This window comes from Cajanus cajan, chromosome 6 (genome assembly GCF_000230855.2).
Source record: "Cajanus cajan strain Asha chromosome 6, NIPB_CcT2T_4, whole genome shotgun sequence".
NCBI lineage: Eukaryota > Viridiplantae > Streptophyta > Magnoliopsida > Fabales > Fabaceae > Cajanus > Cajanus cajan.
In genome coordinates this window covers 54,671,646-54,694,513 of record NC_138522.1, presented here as the reverse complement: position 1 = coordinate 54,694,513, position 22,868 = coordinate 54,671,646, and the positions used below count along the sequence as shown (strand labels likewise).

Genomic DNA, 22,868 nt, shown 5'->3' with positions numbered 1-22,868 from the left:
TATCCCTACATATAACAGAGAGAAGAGGGAGATGGACTGACATTCACTTGGCTCCACAAAATTATGTTTATCATTTTTCATTAGCTAAGTTTTAAGGAGTACTATACCAAAATGTTATTACTTTGAAGTTAGAGTTACCGCACAAAGTTAAATTTCCAACATTGTGGAGTGCAATCCTCTCAACTATAAATTTTAACTATACCAAACATATTTTTAGCATCATTTTTCAACCAAAATATTTTTATTTAATAGTAATGTATTTAAATATTTTTTAACCTCTCACCTCTTTCACTCTATCTATTTTTTAAAAGATTAATTTTAATATCTAAAAATAATTAATAATTAAAATAATATTGTATCACAAACTCGAGTCTTCCATGACATTATTATGTCTTACTACGATCATTTTATGCATATTTATCATAGAATAAGAGGATCGTTAAATTGAATCATAAATAATAAGTTTTCTGGTATACAAGATCCTCGTGAGAGACGAGTATAGAACATACTTACATCTATATAGGGAACTAATAATATGAATGATATACTTTAGATTTCCAAAGAAAACGATAAGTTTTAGAAGAAACTCATTTATGAAGAAAACACTTATTTCATTCAACCAAGTCTTGCCTTGAGCTTTCATACAACCCTCTATTTGTAGAGAATGAGATTTACAAACAACAATCTCCATTACATGACATGATAGTGAGTTTACCTAACTATAATGACACGGAATAAGAGCATCATACCCAACTATAATGGCACTTTATTGCCACATAGTAATGATAAAGACATTCACCTAACTTTTTCTGTACGACACCGTATCTTTACATGATGCAATAAAGACATTCACCTAACTTTTCTATGATACCTTATCTTTACATGACTAAAAATATTCACCTAACTTTTCTATAATGCCTTATCTTTACATAATGCAATAAAGACATTCACCTAACTTTTTTATGACACCTCATCTATAACACCTTATTCCTAAAGAGTGATAATGATGATATGACAGTAACTTTTGCATAACTTTATCTTCACACCATAATGACATCTTTAATACTTATGATTCTCGCATACCATGAAGACACAACTATCACTTTAGTCTAATCTAGTTGAAAGTGGAGAGGTATATTATCTTACTTCTGACTAAGTCAAACTCTCATAATGATAAGGATATTTAGTTTTATACATTATTACTTCCATCAACTATGTATTAGTTTTATGCATTATTACTTCCATCAACTATGTATTGTAATCAACTGTCAAATCTTCAACTTTTTAAATTTCTTCATACAAAACATAAATTTCTCATGTGGACTTAAAAAATCTTGTCTTATGAAGAGTTGGAAGGAACTATCTCAATGTTGAGATAACATTCATTGGGTCTTTGAGATGAACTTGCCTTGTTAAGATCTAGTGATCAAGGTTGATAATTGTTAATTTCACATAAATGTCTAGCTAGTTGAAGTTTATAACTCTCATCTAGAGGATAATTTTCAAAGTCTCCCCAAAAACAGACTTCATTTCTCAACCATAATTGTGTTGACAAGGTTTTGAAAGCATGGATAATAGACTATAATAATTGAGGTCAAATTATTAAATTTTTCATAGAAAATTCTTCTAGTTTCTTCAAGATCCAAGATCTTATTTAACTTTTTTTCTTCCACTAAGATAAAGGAGAAAATCATTCTAATAAAGTCTAAAAGAAATAATATTCTCTGCAGGGATCTATGAGAATTTGATATATTATTTTGGTCTTTACAGCAATCGGAATAGAATATTAAATAGTGTTACACCAAATAAGCTAGAGTGTGACTTCACATAAATCTCTTCCAGTTCACAAAATAAATCAAAGATTCTTTTGAAAGAAGTTTCTAGATTAAATATTGTAGTAGGAGTATGCTTGTACTTCATGGCTTCATCTACGAAGTAATAATAATGAGATTTAGTATACTGTAAAATAATAGCAGGTGAACTAGGTGTTAATCTTAATGAAAAATCTTTAATTACTTTAACTTTGGTCAATAGAGGCCTCACCATGAATATCCAAGGAAAACTATGAGTAATAGTGATTAATTAAATCATTCTTTAAAGCCTTGAGAGAAAATCAAGAATTAGATTATGATTTTATTTAATATATTTGACAAAAAAGTCATACCTAGAGAACGAATCTTTTAATCTTAATATCCTCTTAAATGGAAATCAAACTTTTTAATTCCATTTTTGACAGCTAAAGTCTCTTTGAAGATAATATGATAATGCTTTTCCACTTCTTTAAATTGACCACCGACATATCCACAATAAATTTCTTATGTTGATTTCTTCAATAAAAACAACTCCCAAGATATATTCACTTGCATCAATGTGAATATTTTTTTTTCGCTCTTGAAACTTTTAAAGTCAAAGGGTTTGAACAATCTTTTTTAACTTCTAAATAACTCAAGTTTGTTCTAATCTCTATGGTAGAGGATTTTTTTTTTCAAGAACTTTGACAATTAATTAGTATATTTGACTATTTAAGGAATAAAATCTCAAATATAATTAAGAATCCCTAAATAATGCTCTCATCTATAGATGATATTCTATTGTTTTGCAATGATATAAATCCACACAACTGCCTTTTGAGTCGAATCTTTGACATAATATATAATAAAATATTTATCTGTTAAATTTTTTAAGTATAATATAATATATATATTCAAAAGTTAATATTTATTATAAAATTTAATTATATAAAATAAAAATGTACCTTGTACTTTAGAACGATTAAAAAACTAGTTATAAATATCTTCATAAACAGGGAACTCCAATAAAAATACCACTGGAATCCTATTAAAATTCACAAACTCATGGAACACCCCATTAGCCGTCCAAAAAAAAGCACAAAAATATGGAGTGATTATGTGTCATACTACATGTAATCTCACTATAACCTAATATTTTGGGCTTTGGCAAACCGCTCTTTCCATTTGAAATGGAAGAGTCCATTTGTAGAATACAAAGGAACAACCAAAAATGGGGCGACAAGAGGCGATGGCTAAATCAATGTGTAAAATATAAACTACATCACATGAATGGATTGCACTGAAACAAATATATTCAAGAGAAAATGACTTTTTTCCTCAATGGAAAGTTATTCGATGACACCATCACTCGAGTGCACATCACAGCGAAGTTCAAATTAGTCACTCAATTTGCAAATGTCAATAAACTTCTGCACTGCATTATGGTATTGGGTTCCCTGTATAAAGAACAGACACAACGTGTGCAAGTTAGACACTTGGCTATATTTCAACAACATATCTACTATATAGAATAAAAAAACAATAGAGGAAAGGCAAACAAATTTATGTTCCCTTTTCCCGTTGTTCTTGGTCAAACACATAAGTGATAAACATTTAAGAGGCTGAACACATACAAAAAAGTAAATTTGATTGGTTTATAGAAAAAAAATGTATAATCATTAATGATTCAGACAAATTATATTTGTTCGCTTATCCTTCGACTAGTATGTCCCGATGATAGGACTAAAATCTGGCATTCTGAATTCTCATTAAAAATTCATTCTTGATATGTCAAATCATGCATAGATCCTTCAACAAGCAAAGGATAGAAGTTGACTATGGATCTGTTTGGATAAACCTATCCAGATGCACTTTTAGGAGAGAAAAATAGGAAGAAAAATTAAAATAAACTTCTCCTTAAGTTAAAATTAGTTTATGCAAGAGTTAATAAGATTTGAAGAAACTAATAAGATAGAGCTTCTACAAATTAGCTTATGCACAAGTTGATTTTAACCTATGGAGAAACTCATTTCATTTTTTTCCTCCTATTTTTCTCTCCTTAAAGTGTTTATGAAAAAGTTTAACTAAACAGACCCTAATCAAACAGTAAAGCAATAATGTGTCCTTGTTGAAAAGCAAATTTCTCAGGTGTCAAAGAAAAAATTGTGGTCATCAGGCTTCCAAAAAAAAAATCCAATTAACTTAATAATACCAATACCAATGAAAATAAGTGATAAGGCAATGTTAGATAGAAACTCAGAATCAAACTAAACAATACCTCCCAATAAAGTTGGTGACAGTCCATGCACTGCCAAAACTCTAAATTCTTGTTAAATAAGCAATTTGGAATTCTTTGAAAACCCTTTGCAGCTTCAATAGCCTCTTCAGTTGTCAGTGGCTTCTGAATAAATGTTCCATTGCATTTTGTGCACCTTGACATTAGCTTATCCTCATTAATTTTTAGTTGAAAAGTTTCAATAACCTGAAAAACATTTCGAGTTTAGGCTTGGTGACACCATGCCATTACTCTCCCAAGTAAGAAATGCTTAATAATTTTTTATGTGAATCTAGCAGGGTAAAATTGAAGACTAACAAGCCCAAAGTCATATGATAAAAAAGAAGGATTAATGGGCTGAAATTTAAGTAGTTTGGGACTGAATAATTAAATAAGTCCATTATCTTATTTTTTAATGTAATTTTCATTTTATTTTATTTTATTAAATAAATCTGATGGGTTTCCTTGCCTTTTAGGTTGCTAAGGGGAAATAAATGCTAGTGGGAATTAGTGGGAATTTATTGCTTAGTTAATGGGCTAGTGAAAAGTCAATTCTAGTGGATATTAAGTGTTAGTGGGAATTTATGTCATCTTGCCCATCTAAGCTTATAAATAGGAACCTTTTGTAAAAAAATTTAAGAAGAAGAGAAAATGAATTATTCAGAATTTGGATATTTTTTCAATTGAGAGGATTTTCTCTCTCTAGGTTCTTAGGAACTATTTTTTATTCTTATCATTGAATTTCTTAATTCAAAGTGGCGAATCTTCCTCAACTTATCAATCTTTAGGGATTGTGACGTTGTTCTTCCATTTCTTACCTCAATCCATATTTTTTTTCTTTTAATTTCTTAATTATGAGCTTTCAAACCTAGATAGATCCGTAAAACGAATCTATCCCACTGGGTTCATATCATTTGGTATCAGAGCTTTGGCTCTGGGTTTGGAATAGAAATGGAAATTTACTATACAAGATGTTTGGTTGACGACTCTCTGTTCTTGGTCGCAATAGATGAATTCAATTTTAGAAATGTCGTGAGCAGCAGGGCGGTTGAGAAATTATGTCTGCCCACTACAAATGGACAAACAATGATTAAATTCTCTATTAGAAAATATGAAGATGAAGTTCTTTGTGATATTGCCCCCATGGAGACATGCCATATGTTATTAGGGAGGCCATGGTTGTATAATAAAATTATAAATCCTGAACGACCTTCTATTTCTTTTGTGCATGGTGGACGAAGGATTAAGTTGATATGTCTATCATCTGACACTGTACATGAGAATCAACTGAAATTGAAAATAAAGATAGAAAAAGAAAGAGAAGAGAAGAGGAGAGCAGAAGATGAGTTACATAGAGAGGAAGATGATAACTCTAACGTTACATTTTCTTCTTTTGATGTGTCAAATTTACAGGAACAGGAGGACAAGTTTTCTTGTTTGAAGAAGCATGTCAACATCATTCCTAATGCACCTTTATACATTCATTCCACCTTTCAAAATAAAATTCAAGAGACCTTGCACCTGGAAAATGGAGTTGATTTGTTGTTTGAAGTTACTATTTTTCAAAGTTTCCACTTGAATGGGATTCAATTCCTATTCATTGAGTACTTTTGTGGTTATGAGTTTGAAGAGGTTTTATTTGTTTCATTGATGATTAATAACTTACCAACAGGTGAAGCTAGAGATGGATACAAGCGAGATGTCTTCGGCCCAGGAGGAAGCATTTGCGTTCCGGCAGTAGTTAGTGAATTAAATAAATTAGGAAATAAATAAAGCCTTAAGATTTGGGACGAATCTTCTCAAAGAAGGAGGGTATGATGTGAATCTAGCAGGGTAAAATTGAAGACTAACAAGCCTAAAGTCATATGATAAAGAAGAAGAATTAATGAGCTGGAATTTAAGTAGTTTGGGGCTGAATAATTAAATAAGTCCATTATCTTATTTTTTAATGTAATTTTCATTTTATTTTATTTTATTAAATAAATCTGATGGGTTTCCTTGCCTTTTAGGTTGCTAAGGGGAAATAAATTGCTAGTGGGAATTAGTGGGAATTTATTGCTTAGTTAGTGGGCTAGTGAAGGGTCAATTCTAGTGGATATTAAGTGTTAGTGGGAATTTATGTCATCTTGCCCATCTAAGCTTATAAATAGGAACCTTTTGTAAAAAATTTAAGAAGAAGAGAAAATGAATTATTCAGAATTTGGATATTTTTTCAATTGAGAGGATTTTCTCTCTCTAGGTTCTTAGGAACTACTTTTGATTCTTATCCTTGAATTTCCTAATTCAAAGTGGCGAATCTTCCTCAACTTATCAATCTTTAGGAATTGTGGTGTTGTTCTTCCATTTCTTACCTCAATCCATATTTTTTTCTTTTAATTTCTTATTATGAGCTTTCAAACCTAGATAGATCCGTAAAACTAATCCATCCCACTGGGTTCATATCAATTTTGCTATACACTTATTATATATTAATAATTGAAGTATTGAACTAAAGGTGGAAGAGATTTTTTGTGTGTGAAAATTGAGCGAGAAATAAACAATGGCAGCACAAAGTTGACAACAAATCCATGGACTCAACTCTAGCCCATCTGAGACTTTTGCATTATCCATAAAATTTAACATTCTAAAATTAATAAATAAGGGTTCCTAAAATGGCAGATATTGTACGATTTAACTTGTTACCCTACGTGAATGTATATTATCAATCTCTTTATGTAGATAGTTGAAGTAAACATACCTCAAGCAGCTGTTCATTTTTTAGAAGACTCTTCACTCTATATATTTGGTTTTCTGTCAGATAATCATGTCTCAGCAACTTTGCGTCCCGCGTCAAAATCACCCGTTTCTCTTTTTGTGCATGCTCTATCAACATCCTAAATATTAATGAATAATATTTCACCCCAAAGGAGAAAAAATGCAAAGGTAAATCATCTGTCAGAAGAACAACGTTGAGATTATACTAGAATAAACAATTAGAAAAAAATAATAGTAGAATCGTACTCTTTATAACCTTGGTTCAGGCTTCTTCGAATAAGGAATTGCAGCATCTATTCCAACACACCGTAAATGTTTTGCCAAGCCTTCAACCTGAGTAAATTCCTAACAAATTCATGCTCACGTTTTTATTTTATAAACACAATTATTCAGATCCTACATTAAAATAAAATCCTTTCTTTTTGGATAAAACAGTTCCACAAAACAGGAGTCCAGAAAAGAGGTACCGATGACTATAGGCAACTGATAATGATGGGGAAAAAAAAAACCATTGCTTAGGTGCATCAGAGATGATTGAATCTGATTATATTAATAAAATCCAATGGCTAAACATCCTAATATTGAAGAAAGGGGGTATCATATCTTCATAATTAAGTTGCTTACCATGACATCACAAAGGAACTTTGGATATCCATTTCCCCCCACCGAAGGATCCCAAGGTGGGGTACCTTGCCACTCAAACTTCTCAAAATGATTTTCTTTGTTAATCCCATTAATTAGTGTCTGCTTCTTCCCTTTCTTTTTTGAGCTTTTGGGCTTTCTGTCCGACTCCTTTAGCAAAATCTTATCACCATATTTTTTAACAACTTTCAACAAATCTTCATCCATTGGCACAGTAACCCAACATGATGATTTTTGGATCATTCCCCCTGCCAAAGGTATCATTTGAGCAACATCAGAACAAGTAGTGGCCTGAACAATTGCTAAAGCTTCATGAAATTGTGCTCTTAGGACTTTATCACTTATATCATGATTTCTGAAAAGATCTTTCAACCCAAGATTTGCATCAGGATTAGACAATACCGTAGTCTCAAGAATCAAGTCACCTGCAGTTAAGAATTCAACTAAATGTCACGACAAAAAAATTCTCTTCATAATGCCTCATTGTTTGGGTAGCAAATAAATAAATTATTATTAGATGAAAGAAAATAGATGGGAAATGAATGGATACATAATACAGAAAAGTTTCCATACTTATCCAATGTGTTGCAATTACATGAGGTTTACTCTTGTGGATGCATGAGTGAAAAACAAAAATTACCATATGAAGTTGCAGGGTTATTGGAACTAAATATCTGTTGGTAACAATTATTTCAAAATAAAAATTTGTAAGAACCGTTTCCATAGAATGCTTATAGTCTGCTCTGTTACAATGAAATTAGTTTACAAATTGAATTATGATTAAATCAATTAACATAAATATAGATAATTTCAAAGATGCTACACAAATTCGTAGTATTTAATGCAATGATGCTTATTTATAAGACTCGGGAGAGTCAAGCGTTCCTAACTATCTACCCTCTTGAAATCTTTAATGAAATTAATTATATGCCAAATCATGCTGATTGCTTAACATGACGAGGGATTAAGTGGATAAGGGGACACGAGTATAGTGACTCTGAATACTGAACTCCAATGGTATGAGATGCGTGTGCTAGAAACAAACCACCAACACATATATACATAAAATAGTAGTTGAGAAAATCTGTTCAATGTAACGACCCGCCATGGCTGTCACACTACGGAACAATACTACGCACTACTGGAATATATATATATATATACTAAAATAGTATAATAAAATATTTAATACACAAGTTGTTAATCAAGCAACCAACAACAACCAGCTATATACAACAAAATATGTTACAATAAGGTAGCTTACAAAAAAAATCCAACTCTAAGGTAGCCTACAAAAAAAATCCAACTCCAGGCACCTCCTATGGCCTCTAGCAGCTATCTCCTAACCTATCCCCTGTTGGGATACAAACAAGTCCCACATCGATAAAATATGATAAAAAATAACAACTTATATAGCATAAACATACTTCAATGATTAAGAGGCCTTTTGGGTAATGACCAAAAGCAAAACCATGAGGGCTAAGGCCCAAAGCGGACAATATCTCATCATTGTGGAGTATGCTTGTGTAATAACCTTATAAAAATAACTCATAAAATATCTCCTCAGACAAATACCATAAAATAACCCTATCAATGGTATCAGAGCCGCAGATTGGATTCGGTGACAACCAATAACCCTTACAAAAAAAAATGATAATGATAATATGATATATAAAGACAGATTTCGCTGCATGAAAGGTTAGGTCCCTTGTTTGAGGGGATGATTGTTGGGATACAAACAAGTCTCACATCGATAAAATATGATAAAAAATATCAACTTATATAACATAAATATACTTCAATGATTGAGAGGCCTTTTGGATAATAACCAAAAGCAAAACCGTGAGGGCTAAGGCCCAAAGCCTCAACATCCCTGTCCTACTTCCATACATCGTATGATCATCGCAGTCCAAACCACATGAAAACATGCAAGGGTAAGCTAGAGACAATAAATGACTCATAGTAATTAAATATGCAACACAACAACTATATAATCATCTTCACATCCGACACAGAAGACAAACAACACATATATTATACATCTTAACATCATTTCAACTTGATTCAACATATCAACACTGATCAATACTTAAACATAACTACTGTACAAACCATTGGAATAGTTATAACATATTCATCACAACAACAACCAACACATGTATTACACACCTCTCAACAAACACATGTTTAAAAGCAACTTACAACACAGGTAATCTAGCGACGCTAGCATCATTATCAACTTGTTCAATATACAATGCACAATACTTTAACAACACACATCTCAATAACACCTTCACATCACATCAATACATACAATTCATATCATCACAATATCAACTCATCAACACATGCATCGTCACGCATTTCAACTCGGAGATCTCCTACAACTGAGGTTGAGCAGTCTAAGTGACTAGGTCCTACCGAACCGACAATACAAAACTTTTTTGAGCTTGCTAGGTAAACAACAAATTTGGATATCAATCCACAACACGATAACGGTTTCTCAGACTCTGCCACTTAAACAATGAAGTATAGTACTCTGTCAAGATAGAACAACTGGGTTTAGGCTTACCACGACATTAGCTAGCTCAACTAAGCCACCTATGGAATTAGCCTACCGACTATCCTCCAAATACTACAACCTTTTGATACTCGGTTAGGAACTAAGTTCCCGACTTCGTACTTTACTCAAGTTTGGCCGCTTGTAATCAGTATAGCTCAACATGACCCTTATACCGTGGTCGCTTCATACACGTGTGCCTCGACCTTACCCACACACGGGATCAACTAAGTACTAGAAGAGAACAACACAACGTCCACCCTAAGGGACAACTTCCTAAGGAGGGTTTTTCAACAATTTGGGCTTTCAGAGCACCACAACACTCTCAATCCACACAATGGGATGAGTAACTTTGAAAACATCTCCCCTAGTCATAGTGATCAACAACTCGTCATCACAGTTCAATCAACACAGGTTTCATCTCATCATCTCAATTATCAACTCATTTCAACTTTAAACAACTCAGTCAACTCAACAACTTATTAGCTCAACTCAGAATTTACAACTCAATCATCATAAAGTTATATCTTTTCAACACATGGCACAACCTACAACTTTATAGCAACATACAACTTTTCTCTAACAACTTAGCAACACAATCTACTAATAACTTCTATATAAATCTCAACACATCTATACACTTCACATCATGCTTCTCACAACTCACAATATTATCATCATGCACTTCACAACTCTCAACTAGATCGTCTCATCATGTTTCGCAAAATAGTTCACACATAACATATAGCAACTTTAACAACATAACACATATTCAACACATTTCTATTTAGCACAACAACTCATTTAACACCCATACACAATTACACAACTTCACAACTCAACTACAACATGCATCTCATTTACATCCCATCTGCATCACAAAAGCATCACCAACAACATCATTAATAAAATTTAATCATATATTATCAGCACACAACATTTTCATCACGTAACACAACTCATACTACATGTTTACAACCCATCTATCATGCCAACGTACACACCCAAACAACACCAATCAACCTAAGCACCCAAAACCTGAAAATCAGCAACTTCAACCACATGCAATCCATGAAATGAAATGCATAGACTTCATACAACTCAAAAACAACCTCAGATTCAACATGCAACTTTTCAAGGCATCAAAATCATCAAAAACCCCATTTTTCCCAAAACCCCGAAAAATGAGATGTTCATCAATTCAACCACTGATTTCTCAACATTCATGCACTAAATGAGTTCTCAACTCACATACAACCAACAAATCTACAATCTAGCTTCCCTTACCTAAAGATTGGCTCCGAACAACCAAGAATTTGGGAATAAGAAAAACTTTCCTCCGAGCTCGACTCCCGAACTTCAATCCTTCAAAATCAAACTTCCTAGCCCAGAGGCCTTCTTTCTAAAATTTCTCTCTAAGTTCTCCTTCTTCTCTTCTCCTCAACTGCATGCATGTGGCCTATTTATAAAAATCTGGAGTGGCCAGAACAGTCCGTTTTAAATCCAGGACGGCTCGTTCTGGACTCAAACGTCATGTGTAAAATTCACATGCAGAACGGTCCGTTCTCAAACCAGAACGGCCTGTTCCGGGGTTGCATTTTAACCCATAACGGTCATGTTTGGACTATTTAGTAGTTTGGAACGGCCCGTTCCAGTTTGGGAACGGCCCATTCTGAACTACTAATCTAAAGGAATTATATGTGAGAGATAAAAGGAGTAAGAGAGTGAGAGAGAGAGATGAGAGAAGATTTGCAATAGGCAAAGAATGTAACTTATTAACTGCTGAAAAACAGAGTACAAGACAGGTTTTATAGAGCCAATTAAGATTGGTCTATAATAACCTAATTATCTATAATAACCGAAAGATAACCTGATTATCTATAATAACAGAAAGATAACCTAATTATCTATAATAACCGAAAGTAACAATAAAGGAGTAAAACTGTACTCCAATAGCCCCCCGCAAGCTCAAGTAGGATGAGGAGACTCAACTACTTGAAGCTTGGACCGAAGTTCACAAAACCGCGTAGGTGAGAGAGCTTTGGTGAGCACATCAGCACACTGATCAATAGCTGGAACATGAACAACTTGAAGACACTTGGCAGCCACTTTCTCGCGAACAAAGAAAAGGTCTAATTCCATATGTTTGGTGCGTGCATGAAGAACCGGGTTGTGAGCGAGAGCGACAGTGCTCAAGTTGTCACAGAAGATAATTGGAGTAGAATGAGTGACTTTAAGTTCAGATAGTAAAGTTTGTATCCAAGTGACTTCTGTTGTGGCAAGGGCAAGGCTTCTGTATTCTGCTTCAGTACTAGAGCGGGCAACTACAGTTTGCTTTTTGGACCACCAGGATACGAGATTTGGTCCAAGGAAGATGGAGGCGCCAGATGTAGAACGTCTGTCGTCAGGATCAGACGCCCAGTCTGCATCACAATAGGCATGGATCGAGAGGGAGGAAGAAGAAGAGGCAGGTTGTAGACGGAGACCCCAAGATGTAGTGCCCTTTAGATACCTGAGAATTCTTTTGACAGCTGCCCAATGATGTGTAAGGGGATGGGACATGAATTGGCAGACTTTGTTTACAGAGAAGCTAATTTCGGGTCTTGTAATAGTAGCATATTGTAATGCACCTACAACTGAACGGTAGAGAGAAGCGTCCAAGAAATCTTCAGAGCCTACTTTTGATAGTTTGCTTCCAGAGATCATGGGAGAAGAAATAGGTTTTGAGCCTTCCATATCAGTACGATTCAATAGGTCACGAATGTACTTACTTTGAGTAAGAATGAGAGAACCATCAGGCTGAGACTTTACTTCAATGCCAAGAAAGAAATCAAGATCACCGAGATCTTTGAGGGAGAAGATTGAATGGAGTTGAGATACAAGCGTATGAAGAATTGAGGAATTATTGCCAGTGATTATAATGTCATCAACATACACCAGGATATAGATGACATTATTGCCCTGAGAGTATATGAACAGTGATGGATCACATTTGCTGGCATAAAAGTTTAATTGCAGCAGAGTTGATTTGAGTTTGTCAAACCAGGCACGAGGTGCCTGTTTGAGCCCATAAATGGCCTTGTGAAGTTTACAGACGAGATTTTTATCAAAAGCTTCAAATCCAGGTGGCTGTTGCATGTAAACTTCTTCTTCAAGTGTTCCATTGAGGAAGGCGTTGTTAACATCAAGTTGTTGAATAGGCCAACGATGAGTGAGAGCAAGGGTGAGAATGAGTCTAACAGTAACGGGTTTGATGACAGGGGAGAAGGTTTCATGATAGTCAAAGCCAAATTGCTGATTAAATCCTTTGGCAACAAGGCGTGCCTTGTACTTTTGGACCGAACCATTAGGATTTTCTTTGACACGGAAAACCCACTTGCAGCCTATAGCAGTGCGATGCGGTGGAAGAGGAACAAGAGACCAGGTGTTATTGTGAAGGAGAGCATTGTATTCTGTTTGCATGGCAGCAGACCAGGTTGGATTAGATAAGGCTTGTTTGGTGGTTTTTGGTTCAACCTGGGTTAATAAAAGGGTGGGTTGGAGGCGTGGTTTAACTATACCATCTTTTGCTCTTGTGGTCATAGGGTGCACATTGTGAGGGTGAATAATAGGAGATGAGGAAGGTTCAAGGTTGGAGGATGTGGGAATGGATAAAGTGGAGGGAGAGGTGTGGGCAGCAGTGTTGGGGCTGTAAGAATCAGAGATTAGGCTTGGTGAGGTTGTTGGTGGATTGGGAGAGGTGAGTCTGGTTGCATGAGTGGGTGTGGGAGTGGGATTTATAGTAAGAGGAACTGAAATAGGAAGTTGGGAGTCACTAGCCTTGGAAGAGGAGAAAAGATCCTTGTAGGGAAATTTAGTTTCATTAAACACTACATCTTTGGAGATGTAGAGACGTCCATCAGCAGCAAGGCATTTGTAACCTTTGTGAGAGGTAGAGTAACCAAGAAAAACGCATTCTTGGGATCGGAATTGAAGTTTGTGTTTGTTGTAGGGCCGAAGATGTGGGAAGCAGGAGCAACCAAAGACTCTAAGAGAGAGATAATCTGGTGGTTGATGGAAGAGCTTATGATAAGGGACAGCATTTTGAATAGATGAGGAGGGGAGTCTATTGATGAGATAAACGGCAGTGAGAAAGGAGTGATCCCAGAACTGCATAGGTAATTCAGCTTGAGCCATCAACGTGAGACCAAGTTCAACAATGTGTCTGTGTTTTCTTTCAGCAACTCCATTCTGATGGTGAGTGTGTGGACAGATTAGACGGTGTTGAATTCCAACTTCATTCAAATAAGTAGTGAAGGAACGATACTCACCACCCCAATCAGTTTGCAAAGCTTTGATTGGGTGGTGATATTGATTTTTAACCATAGCGTGAAATTGTTTGAAAACATTAAAGGTTTGAGCTTTAGACTTGAGAAGGTAGATCCATGTAAAGCGTGTGTGAGCATCGACAAAAGTTACATAGTATTGATATCCACAAGTTGACGTAACCGGAGCAGGTCCCCACAAATCGCTGTATACTAAATCAAAGGGTGTATTGTAAATAGTTCTGGACAGATTGGAAGGTAATCTGTGGGATTTACCAAGACAACAAGGAGTGCAGAAATTTGATTTATTATTGCTCACAAGTTGAATGTTGTAGTTCCGTGAAACATGTTTCATTACATCAACATTGGGATGTCCTAATCTAGAGTGCCAAGTGGCAAAGGAAACAGGGCTTGTTGCTGCAGTATTGACAGAAAAAATTCTGGCCAGTTGCTGTTGCTGGACAGATTGCGTACTGGGATTAGGAAGGAGTGCAGGGAACTTGTACAGGCCATCTGAACCAACCGAGCCTTGGAGAAGAACTTCATTAGTGTCCTGTGATTTGACCAAGCAAATGTGGGGGTGAAATTCAAAATATACAGAATTGTCCTTGGAGAATTGGCTAACACTGATTAGATTTTTTGTGATGGATGGTACAAATAGAAGATTGTTTAGAGCAAATTGAAACTTAGGATTGATTGGAGAATGAAAAGTGGTAACACCTGTGGAGTTAATGTGAAGCCCTTGTCCATTGCCAACATGGATTTGATCGGGTCCTTCAAAAGGAGTGAATTGATGAATATTTTGAGAAACATTGGTAACATGATTTGATGCCCCAGAATCCGGATACCAATTGTTGTTGCTGGAAGAGGAGGATGATGCAATCATGGCTTGAGGTTGTGGCTGGGTGGAGGTGAATTGGACTTGAGGAGTAAATTGAGGTCTAGGTCCAAGAATTCCATGCTGATAAGGAGAAGACAAGGTAGGTTGATTGTTGTACCATGCGCCTGGGTTTGTATGTTGGTTGTTGGAGGGGTACGCGGGTGCTTCAAGGGGTGAGGATGGGACATAGGTTTCATCAAAACGATAATAGCAAGCAGAGGCAACATGTCCATACCTGTGGCAGACTTGACATTGGTACCCAGCGAATCTGCCTCGACCACGTCCTGCCCAATTGGAGAAACGACCACCACGAGAATTGGTACGACCCCCTCGACGATGAGAAGGGCCAGACTGATTGTTTTGATGAGTAAGGTGTGCTTGTGGGTTTGTGGCAGATGGGTCAGGTTCAGTGACGGCAGTGGTGACATTAATGGAGGCAGCGGCTTTCTTCTTGAATTTGTCAAGACGGGATTCATGGCCAAGGAGCAAGGTCTCGACTTCATCAATGGTTAGAAGGTCAAAACGGCTACTAATTAGAGACACGGTGGATTCGTATTCTTCGGGAAGACCTTCAAGAATTATATCAAGATGTTCCTTTGGAGAAACTGAGTCGCCTATGGCTGTGAGGGCATCAACTAGGGTTTGAATTCGAAGCACATATTCAGAGATGGACAGATTGTCAAGGGTGGTGCTGCGAAGTTCATTGCGCAATTGGCGGGCTTTGGCATTCATATGAGAGTGGAAGTAGGTGTGAATTTTGTCCCAAAGCTGGAAGGAGGACTTGCAACCAATGACTCGTGTAAGCATGTCTTTAGACATGGAGGACTGTAGCCAAGATAGTAGCAATTGATCTTGCTGTTCCCAGGCAAGATAGGATTCAGAGATGTGACCAGCATCTCGGTCAGCAAGCGTTGCAAATTTTTGAGGAATTTGGGGGTTGACAAGATAATGGTGAAGACGGTGACCTTTGATGACGGGTTCAACCTGTTGACACCAAAGAAGATAGTTCTTGGTGTCAAGCTTTTCGGAGATGGTGTGAGAGAAGGTGAGAGACGGATGGGAGTTAGAGGGAGGATTCTTGGGTGGGACGGTGTTGACTGGGTGGGCATGAATTGGTGGAGGAGGCGGTGGTGGTGGGGAAGAATTCATTGTAGAGGCAGATTCAGCCATGGAGAGGTTTTGGACGAGCGCGAACGAACGAAGAGAAGAAGGGGATCAAGAAGCTCTATGATACCATAAAGGAATTATATGTGAGAGATAAAAGGAGTAAGAGAGTGAGAGAGAGAGATGAGAGAAGATTTGCAATAGGCAAAGAATGTAACTTATTAACTGCTGAAAAACAGAGTACAAGACAGGTTTTATAGAGCCAATTAAGATTGGTCTATAATAACCTAATTATCTATAATAACCGAAAGATAACCTGATTATCTATAATAACAGAAAGATAACCTAATTATCTATAATAACCGAAAGTAACAATAAAGGAGTAAAACTGTACTCCAATATAATCACCCTCGTTTTAGTAGTTTGGAATGACCCGTTCTAATTTGGGAACGCCCCATTCCAGTCTACTAACAACGTTACATTCAAGCCCATCAAATAATAATTACTAACATAATAAAACTCCTCATTCAAAAAAGTAAAATTTCAGATAATCCACATATTACCGATATAATTTATCAACATAATGAAAAGACTTTGTGACACCCTCTACCCACATACATAATACACAATAAATATAAAATACATTCCTGAGTAAATAAAACTTTCTTAATCTTAACAAGGTTCCAAAACACAAATAGAAAGTTCACATTCATATTTCACAAATCGTAGTCCAATGTGGAAATGATGACAAAATAAAATATTAATCTTTCCAAAAACACAATAACAATAATGAAACTTCAAAGCTAATCCTAACTAAGTCCGATGTCATATGTCCTATCAGAGCACATCCCACAATGAGACTTAAATCTCATCATCAATATCCTCATATTGATGATTAACTACAACACAATAAAAATACACATAGAGCAACAAGAAAGTGATAAACATCTCACTCTGATTTAGATATAGAAATAAATGTTAGGCAGCATACATAATCATAACAAATACCACAAAAGTTACACATAACCAAACACAATTCTCAAGTTATAGATACATTAGAATACATATATATATATTCATTTATCATGCAATAATGTCATGGACTTGACTCATAAATGCATGCATGTAGCGCCATACGGAAGTTGCACATTTCTCATCACTGGTATTTTGCTACAACAACATACCTGGGGGCACGTTCATTCATAAATACATCACTAGTGACCAAAGGTACACCTAGAATAACTCAATACACTCTGGCATGCGGCCTAAGCGGCACACCTAGAATAGCTCAATACATCATTGGTAACCCAAGGTACACCTAAAATAGCTCAATACATCAATGGCATGCGACTGCTCAATACATCATTGGTGACCCAAGGTACACCTGGAATAACTCAATACATCACTAGCATACGGCTTAAGCGGCACACCTGGAGTCATATACGCACATGATGCATGTCACACATTCACTATTTCATTGACAACATTTCACTTATCACGTCTCATCATATCCCATGTCACATTATCTCATAATATCATATCACAGATCACATGTTCACTTTTCACATTTTCACGTCATATTCACATAATCTCACACGAGGAACTTCTCATAGTCATATACATCAAAATAGCACATAAATCATACCAACAAATTATCCAACATCATACCCATTCAATTCGCAATTCATAACATACGAAGCATAAAAGTCATAAATTCAACTTCATCATTTCACGCATTTTCTACAACCAACCAGTTAATATAATATTTCAATTGGTCAAAACACTTCAAATATTATCCAAAGCATAAATTCATCATCAATTTTACATATAATGCCTCAAAATTCATCCAAAAATCATATCCCTTAATTTCAGTTCATAGGATTTCCCATAAGAACCCACAGAGAACTCTAATTCATATCAAAACTTGTCTATTTTTGAAATTAAACACATATTCACATTCAACATATATCAAGGAACACAACAGAAAACTCATAAGCCAAAACAGAAAATATTCGAAATTTGTCAGTTTCTCATAGGGTTTCCCGTAGGAACTCATAGAGGACTCTAATTCATATCAAAACATATCCAAACTCAAAATTAAACATACATTCATGCTCAGTAATCATCAGAGAACACAACATAAAACTCAGAAGCCAAAGCAGAAAACATTCAAAATTTGTCTATTTCTCATAAGATTTCGCGTAAGAACCCATAAAACACTCTAATTCATATCAAAACTTATCTATTATTGAAATTGAACACATATTCACACTTAGAATCATACAAGGAACGCAACAGAACAGTTAGAAAGCAAAACAGAAAATTTTGATAAAGTGTATGTTCCTATAGGCATACATCAGGCAAGGGATTAGGGATTGGGGGTCAATCCTACTAACCCCTTACCTTAATGAGTAGAAGACAAAGCGCGTATGGTTCTCCAGTGACCTCCTCCTTATGTTTCTCTTGAGTCTTCAGAGCACACACGTAGAAAAGAAGGAGAAAGTGAGAAAGTGAGAAGTGTGAAAATAACTCCTAACAACCTCCTTTCTTAAAAATAAATAATAATAATAATAATAATAATAATATTTAGCAAAAGACCACTACGTCCCTCCTTTCCTTCTCACAAAATAATTAAAATAATTAAACATATTTCCTCTCTTTAAAAAATAACATAAATATAATTCTTGATAAAAAAACATATTTTCATAAAAATAGTCTTATAGCAAATAATCCAAATATTAATTAAAAATCATGTTTTATATTAAAATAAAGGTCACATAAAATAGATAAATAATATAGAATATACTTTTCCTTTTTAGTAAAAATAACATATGTTTTATATAAAAAATAAAGCTCATATCAAATAGCTAAATAATATTAAAAATCCTTCTAATAAGCACATTAAAACATCAAAATAAATACTACGTAATATTAATATAATTTTTATAAAAATTAGGGTGTTACAGACTTTATATTAAATCTCTTTCTAGCAATTCCAGCACTAGTTATGCAAAATCCAATATACTAATGACCAAACAATTACCTTGGGTCTGTTTGGTTCAAAGGAGGCGAGGAAAGGGGAGGAGAGGAATCATAGATTTGTTTGGTTGAAAAAATGATAGGTAACTCTTTCTTATTTGGTTCACAAGGAGAGGAGAGGAATTTTAAAAACCAATTTACCTTTGTATCCTTATAATTTTAAATTTAAAAACATAAATAAGGATATTTTATTATACTAAAAATGTTTTAAAATCTCCCATATCTCCTCCAAAATTCGCCTGTATTGGAGGAAAACTAAAATTAAATAAGGAGGGATTTTGCTCCTCTTCCTGTGAGAAAAGTTTAATAAAATATCTCTCCTTCCTTCCCCTCCAACCAAACACTAAGTTAAACAAACCCAATAATATTCATTATGAAAGCCCTCTCCAAGTGATGATAATCATGCAAGGGACACATTCTTAAGGACACTGTTGAAAGATAAAAACAAAGGCTCAATCATACTTTGAGCCTATGATTCCTCTAGTTTTCTCAAAATTGCAAATACATTCCCCAAATTCAATAACTGCGTTGCCAATGTTGAATGCCCTACTTTTCAAATTTGAACCACTTAGTCCCTGCATTAACTAGCTGTTCAGTTGAAAGCAAAAATTGGCACGCTAGCCCCACTTTTTGTCATGGAACCTAAGTGGATTGTCATGTAGCAAAAACGCGAGCTCCAGCCATTAAAAACTGATCATGTATCTTTGATGCATCACACTATATTATCGTCTGTCAGCTTTTTTTCTAGTGCCACATTGGAAATTCCTTTAGATGTTGAGACCAGTCAAGCTGCTTCTATTTGTAAAATAGGAGGATAACACAAATAACCAATCAAGCAATAAAACAAAAATTAAAATGTTTCAATAGAAGAAATATAACACAATGAAAGGCTTGTAATTTGTCCAGAGTTTGTGCTATAGAATATTAAGGCATTACAAACCTTCTTTGACAACCTTAGCCTGGAAGACCTTAAATATGTCGAGCAAGATATGAGCGTCCATAGCTGCATATGTTATCTGCTCTTCTGTAAGAGGACGGCATGACCAGTCACTACATTGGAGTTCCTAGAGCAGATATAAGTTTAGTAATTGAAAATTGAAAATTCCATTTGGACCACCTTGCTGAAGTTGAATGAATAGCTTACAAACCTTGGAGAGCGTAAAGCCCAATACTTCTGCACATATGGTCGACAAACTCTTACTTTGCTTGGAAACATGCTTCTTATTATGCTGAAGATGATTGTACACGTTCTTGATATCTAAATACGGCTCAACCTATCCACAATTGAATTCAATAATTCAAGATCTAAAAACATACTTAACCCTGTTATATTCAATTTCATTGATGGAATCTAACCTTGTCGAAACCGCCGTGGGAGCTGAAAGTGGAGGACAAGTATACCAAATCCTGCTTAAATCCGAATCCGAGTTTGAAGATGTCGGGGGAAAGGAGCAATTCTCGAAGCGGTTGCCACAGGGAAGAGAGAGGAAGGGACAACAAGTCCAACACGAACACCGTGGAGTCGCCGCACGCGATTTGGAGCACCGAAACCCTCGGAAACGACCTCCGAACGGGCTTCCACTCCGCGTCCAGGCCCACCACTGAGGTCCGACTCAATGACTCACTCAGGAGCGTGAACTCGGCCGAGTCGGTGCATGTAACTAGGTGAACTTTGAGTTTCGAATTCGAAGGATTTTGGTTCTGGGTATGGGTATCACTATCCATCACAAAGCTATGTTCGGTCGTTTGTTGCTACCTGCAAAATGTAAGTCATTCTCCCACCGTTTACGAATTGGTTGTAAATTATAATCCTGCATTTGGTCGCAAACTAATACTATATGAATTGAATGTAATTACAATTTTGTTAGAAAACATTTTTCAAATAATTTATATATATTAATTAAAAAATTATAAATTGGTATGCCTTGATTTAATTTTTATTTTAGATAACAAGCCTAAAAGAAACTAAATTATACTTCTACTTCTTTATTTATTTTTTTTTTAAATGTTTTTATTTATTAAATTATTTATTTTGATCATTTTTATTTTATATTTGCAGTAATTTGATCTTTATAAAAACAATAATAATTTATAATTTTGACCCAATTTTAAATTAATTTTTTTATTAATTCAATATATGAAACTCATATCATTCAATTATATAAAAACTATGAAATTATTTCAATCAATATTTGTATCCAAAAAAGATATAAACATAGTAAAAATTGTGTGTAAAATATATTTTATAGATAATTAAGAAATAATGTGAAATTATATTTTTATAATTTTTAATCGTCTTTTAAACTTATTTTTATGTAATTTTTACTATATTTGTAATATTTTTTTATTTTAATTTCAATTGTGTTCAATAGTTGAATTCAATGAGATAGATTTTAAGTTTTGAGTTAATAAAAAATAATCCAAAATCATGTTTTAAATTTTAAATAATCTTTATTTTAAAAAAATTAAATTTATTAAAATTTATAGTGTTTGATAGAAAAAAATATATATGAGAAATAAAGAAGGGAAAAATAAGTGAGTGAAAATAAATAAATAAATATATATATATATATATATAGTATAAATTTGATTGTTTAATTAAAGAAATATAAGTGAAAAATAAAATATATATTAAAAATAAGAGAGAAATAAATAAAATGAAAAAAAAAAGAAATAGAAAATAAATATTTTTAAAATTATTAAATATTTTAAAATTGATTAATATTTCTTTTTATAAAATTTAATTTAAAATTTTTACATATAAATATATTTTTAAAATCAATTTTATTATGATAGAAATAAATTATTATATCTAAATTAAAATTTTAAAATTTTAAAATTTGAATTTATCTTTATTCAAACAAAATATTTTTAAAATAATAAAAACTAAAATTAAAATAATTTAAATATTCATGGATGATAATAATTGATAACTATAATATTTTTAAGATTTAATTATTATAAAATTTTTCTGACCAGTAAGTTAGAGAGACATCTACAATTTTTTAACTGTATTAATTGTTATTTTTTTATATTCTTTATTGATTGTCAAAACTATTAATAAGCCACTTACTTTTATATAAGTGGACTTATTTTATTTATTAATTATTAATAATATAAGTTAGGGATGAAAATAATTATTTTTTAATCGAGTGTAATATCATGAAAGTTAGGAAAATGTATTATTGGGTTGGAATTTTAAAGAATTTTTCTTAGTAACAAAAAATTTGTAACTTTTAAAAGACTTTGTAAAGAATTAATGATTTTTAAATTTTTTGTAAGAATGTAACAATTTTTAATAATTTTTTAAATAATTTTTTAATCAATATTTTGTAATATGCATTTTTATGAAATTTTCTCTTAAAAAATTATAAGGTTTAAAATGATTTTATTAGATTTCAAAGAATAATATGAATCTTTAAAAAAATATAATTAATAAAAAAAATTATATAAATGACAAGACTTGAATAAAAAAATTAAGATTAATAAATTTTTTAATCTTTTAATAAACATCTGATTT

At 33.8% G+C, this 22,868-nt stretch overlaps 1 protein-coding gene across 6 annotated transcripts; it reads right to left on the bottom strand.

The window, feature by feature from the left end:
• Positions 1–2,772: 2,772 nt before the first annotated feature.
• Positions 2,773–21,153, bottom strand: LOC109795844 (3'-5' exonuclease domain-containing protein). Of its 6 annotated transcripts, none has more exons than XR_014434893.1 (8): positions 20,705–21,153; positions 20,497–20,622; positions 20,289–20,412; positions 7,444–7,886; positions 7,076–7,152; positions 6,803–6,938; positions 4,069–4,222; positions 2,773–3,247 (listed from the first exon to the last, which is right to left on the bottom strand). XR_014434893.1 is itself a non-coding variant. In XM_020355396.3 (8 exons), the coding sequence occupies exons 1-8, from the start codon at positions 21,071–21,073 to the stop codon at positions 3,188–3,190; spliced, it is 1,539 nt and encodes a 512-aa protein (XP_020210985.1). In that variant the 5' UTR covers positions 21,074–21,151; the 3' UTR covers positions 2,773–3,187. The 6 variants fall into 6 exon arrangements, 4 of the variants coding, with proteins under 4 accessions (XP_020210985.1, XP_082933782.1, XP_020210988.1 ...); XM_020355396.3 differs by having other exon boundaries at positions 4,069–4,272; positions 20,705–21,151; XM_083077656.1 differs by having other exon boundaries at positions 4,069–4,272; positions 7,444–7,709; positions 20,705–21,151.
• Positions 21,154–22,868: the final 1,715 nt, after the last annotated feature.